At 49.0% G+C, this 3,474-nt stretch overlaps 1 protein-coding gene across 1 annotated transcript; it reads left to right on the forward strand.

The window, feature by feature from the left end:
• Positions 1-1,823: 1,823 nt before the first annotated feature.
• LOC308524198 (mas-related G-protein coupled receptor member X1-like) lies at positions 1,824-2,834 on the forward strand (the record flags this gene model as incomplete). The annotated part of the gene is made up of 1 exon (XM_081098387.1): positions 1,824-2,834. The coding sequence occupies exon 1, from the start codon at positions 1,851-1,853 to the stop codon at positions 2,832-2,834; it is 984 nt and encodes a 327-aa protein (XP_080954513.1). The 5' UTR covers positions 1,824-1,850.
• Positions 2,835-3,474: the final 640 nt, after the last annotated feature.

Raw genomic sequence — 3,474 nt, forward strand, 5'->3', positions numbered from 1 at the left:
TCTGCAAAGAAATTTCCACTCCAAATCACATGGAGTGATGATAAATGACTTTTATATTACACATAGTATCAGAAAATCACTTACCAATTCCACTTTCCATATTTCTATCCCAATAACCTCTATTTAAACCCTTTGCCACCTCTTCCTCTCCTTTCAAAACGGGCTCTTTCTCCTCTAACATGCAGAGAAATCCTCTCCCACCTGGATAGGAGATGTCTGGAGGCATAAAAAATTCTTTCAAACACACAAGAGCTTTTCACAGAATGAAAACTTAGAAATGGAATTTTCTTTTCATAACATGTGTTTTTTGGTGATGGAGTTAAAAGTGCTGACTTCTGTTTTACATTTAAAATTCTTCATTTAACAAAGTTTTATATTATACTAGAGGCCCGTTGCAGGAATATTCCTGCAAGAATAGGGCTTCCTGTGGCTGGAGCAAAGCAGAGAAGGGAGCGAAACTCGCTGAGGCGGGCTGCGCTCCCGCTTCAAGCCCCTGCAGCTGGTTTTGCCCTCCTGCTCCCAGCCGCTGCCCCTTATGCTCCCAGCCACAGTGGTTGGGCTTGGCCTCCCGATCCCAGTCCCTGGGGCTGGGCTTGCCCTTCCAATCCCAGTGGCTTGGGCTGGGCTTGCCCTCCCACTCCCAGCCAATGCCCCTCCCCTCCAAGCCTTTACCCCTTCCGACCCCAGCTGCTGCCCCTCCTGCTCCCAGCCCCTGTGGCTGGGATTTCCCTCCCTCTCCCAGCTGCTGCCCCTTCTCCTCCAAGCCACTGCCCCTCCCACTCACAGCGGCTGCGGCTCCGTTTCTGTCCTCGCGGCCTCTACTTGGCTCCCCTTTGTACCGCTTGGCCTCCATGTTGTCATCAGTCTTCGCTCGCAGCTGGTATATGCAAATTAACCGCCATCTTTTAGCTTCTATAATTGAAACATTGTATCTTTTGGAGCTGTTGCTTCAGGAGCTCAGAGGCCGGCAGCGGCAGGCGGGGAACATTGGAGTCCTCCATCACTGAAGCAAGCAAGCCTCATGTTCGCTTTAAGCTGCCTGGCTGCCAGCCGCCATCTTGGCCAGCAGTTAATTTGCATATCGCCCTGATTAGCCAATGGGAAGGGTAGCGGTTGTACGCTAATTACCATGTTTCTCTTTTATTAGATAGGATTAAATCCAAATTTCCGTCTTTCCTTGGGCTCCTCATTGGTTCTTTCATTCATTAATTAATTTGTGGGTTAAAATTTTATTGACAGCCCTATGGTTTTCACAAATAGACTTAGGCCCTGGGAACACCACAATGGAAGAGTAATCACTGTCTATCCCCATAAAGATGACACACTGGGACATTTCTAATCCAAGAGCTTTGGGGGTCCTCACTCTGTCCTAACAAGGGGTCTCATTCCCTTCATGAGCCTAAGTCATAACCTCCTTCCTCCCTCCTGGGTAGACCACTCTCAGTCACTGAGATTGTCCTGGGGCTTCTGACAGCCTGCTGTCAAACAAAGCCACTCTCCCAGAGCACAAGTACTGGGGAACTCAGGACCCTGCTGTCATCCACAGGACCTGGGCAGACTCTTCTCCTCCTGCCTCCAGGGCACATGTCATGGGCTCTATGGTGAGGGGAGAGATTGGACATAGAGGGTCCTTGTTGCAGTAGAAACAGCCCAGGCTCTAAGATTCAGAGAGAACTGGGTTTAAATTCAGAATCCAGGACTCCAAGACCGTGTGGTTCAGGAAGAATCTTAATCTCTGGAAGCCTCCATTCACCACAGACAGGGTGGCATGAGGGTCAGTGGTTACAGAGCAGGTGCTCAAGTCTTGTTTTGTTCCCAGGCCCACAACTGCAGCGTTTCTGAGCACGGATATGACTGTCACAGCCTGGAAGACCAACCTCACAACAACCGATGAAATTGATCGGGCCATTTATCAACATTATACAGAGTTCATAATCCTGCAATTACTGACAATCATCGTGGCCCTGGTGGGACTGGCAGGGAACGCGGTGGTGCTCTGGCTGCTGGGCTTCCGAATGCACAGGAACGCCTTCTCTGTCTACATCCTCAACCTGGCGGGGGCCGACTTCCTCTTCCTCTGCTACCGAATTATACATAGTCTAGTTTTACTTTTCGACGTCAAAATTTTCTTTAGAGTAACGAACAGATTTCTCTTGCCTGTGTCAACCTTTGCCTACATCTCAGGCCTGAGCTTTCTCAGCGCCATCAGCACGGAGCGCTGCCTGTCTGTCCTGTGGCCCATCTGGTACCGCTGCCGCCGCCCCAGACACATGTCCGCCATAATGTGTGCCCTGCTCTGGGTCCTGTCCCTGCTTCTGATCATCGTGAGAGAGATCTACTGTGGCTTCCTGAGTTGGATTGTGCATTATTTTTGGTGTTCAGTGTTGGATTTCATCACTGTGGCATGGCTGATTTTGTTGTTTGTACTTCTCTCTGCGTTCAGCCTGGCCCTGATGACCAGACTGCTGTGTGGCTCCCATCGGGTGCCACCCACCAGGCTCTACATAACCATTGTGATCACAGTGCTGGTCTGCCTCCTCTGCGGCCTGCCCTTCGGCATCTACTGGTTCCTCATAGTCTGGTTTCCAAATGAATTTAGTGCCATCTTTCATGTTTTCATGACGGTAGTATTTCTGTCCTGTGTCAACAGCTGTGCCAACCCCATCATTTACTTCTTCGTTGGCTCCTTCAGGCAGCGATGGTGGAAGCGGAGACACACCCTGAGGCTGATTCTCCAGAGGGCTCTGCAGGACACTCCTGAGGTGGATGAACCTGGACAAAGCCTTCCTGGGGAAACCCTGGACATGTCGAGAACCAGTCTGGGGCAGGGGTGAGAGCCTCTGTCCTGATCAGTCTGAAGAAACTTTGAGACTTACTGCTGCCCTGCCAGGCATGGAAAGTATCTAGTCTTCTCTCAGCCTCAGCCTCAGAATGTGTCAGTGATCCCGCAATCTCTTCAAATAGGCTGTTTTTAATCTGGCTGCTCTAGTTTTTCTCATTAGTCTGAAAATTATGCCTTGCCACCGTTCCTGACATTACCATTAAATTTCTCATGTAATCATCCTCTGAATTTATTTACTGAATGCTTTTTCTTTACAAGTGGATCAGGAAAGTCTTCTTGAAATACTTGGCCTTGAACTGATAACTATAATTTACTAGTAAGTACCCTATGTCACATTAGCCAGCCACACCAACCTTTTAAGACAGGCAAGGAAAGATAAACAGGAACTGGAAAAATAGAAATGGGAAAAGAGGCAATTTATAGTGTTATCCTAATAAAGCAGGAATATGCTAATTGACCCTCATGCCATCACAAAGATGGTGGTGCCCACAGCCAATAAGGAGGGAATATGCTAATTGACTACCCTGTCCTCAAAGATGGTGGCACCCACAGCTAATAAGGAGGGAATATGCTAATTTACTGCCACCCTCAAAGATGGTGGTGCCCACCGCCACAAGATGGGCAGAGGAGGG

This window comes from Myotis nattereri (genome assembly GCF_964212035.1).
Source record: "Myotis nattereri genome assembly, chromosome: 9".
In the NCBI taxonomy this organism is placed as follows: Eukaryota; Metazoa; Chordata; class Mammalia; order Chiroptera; family Vespertilionidae; genus Myotis; species Myotis nattereri.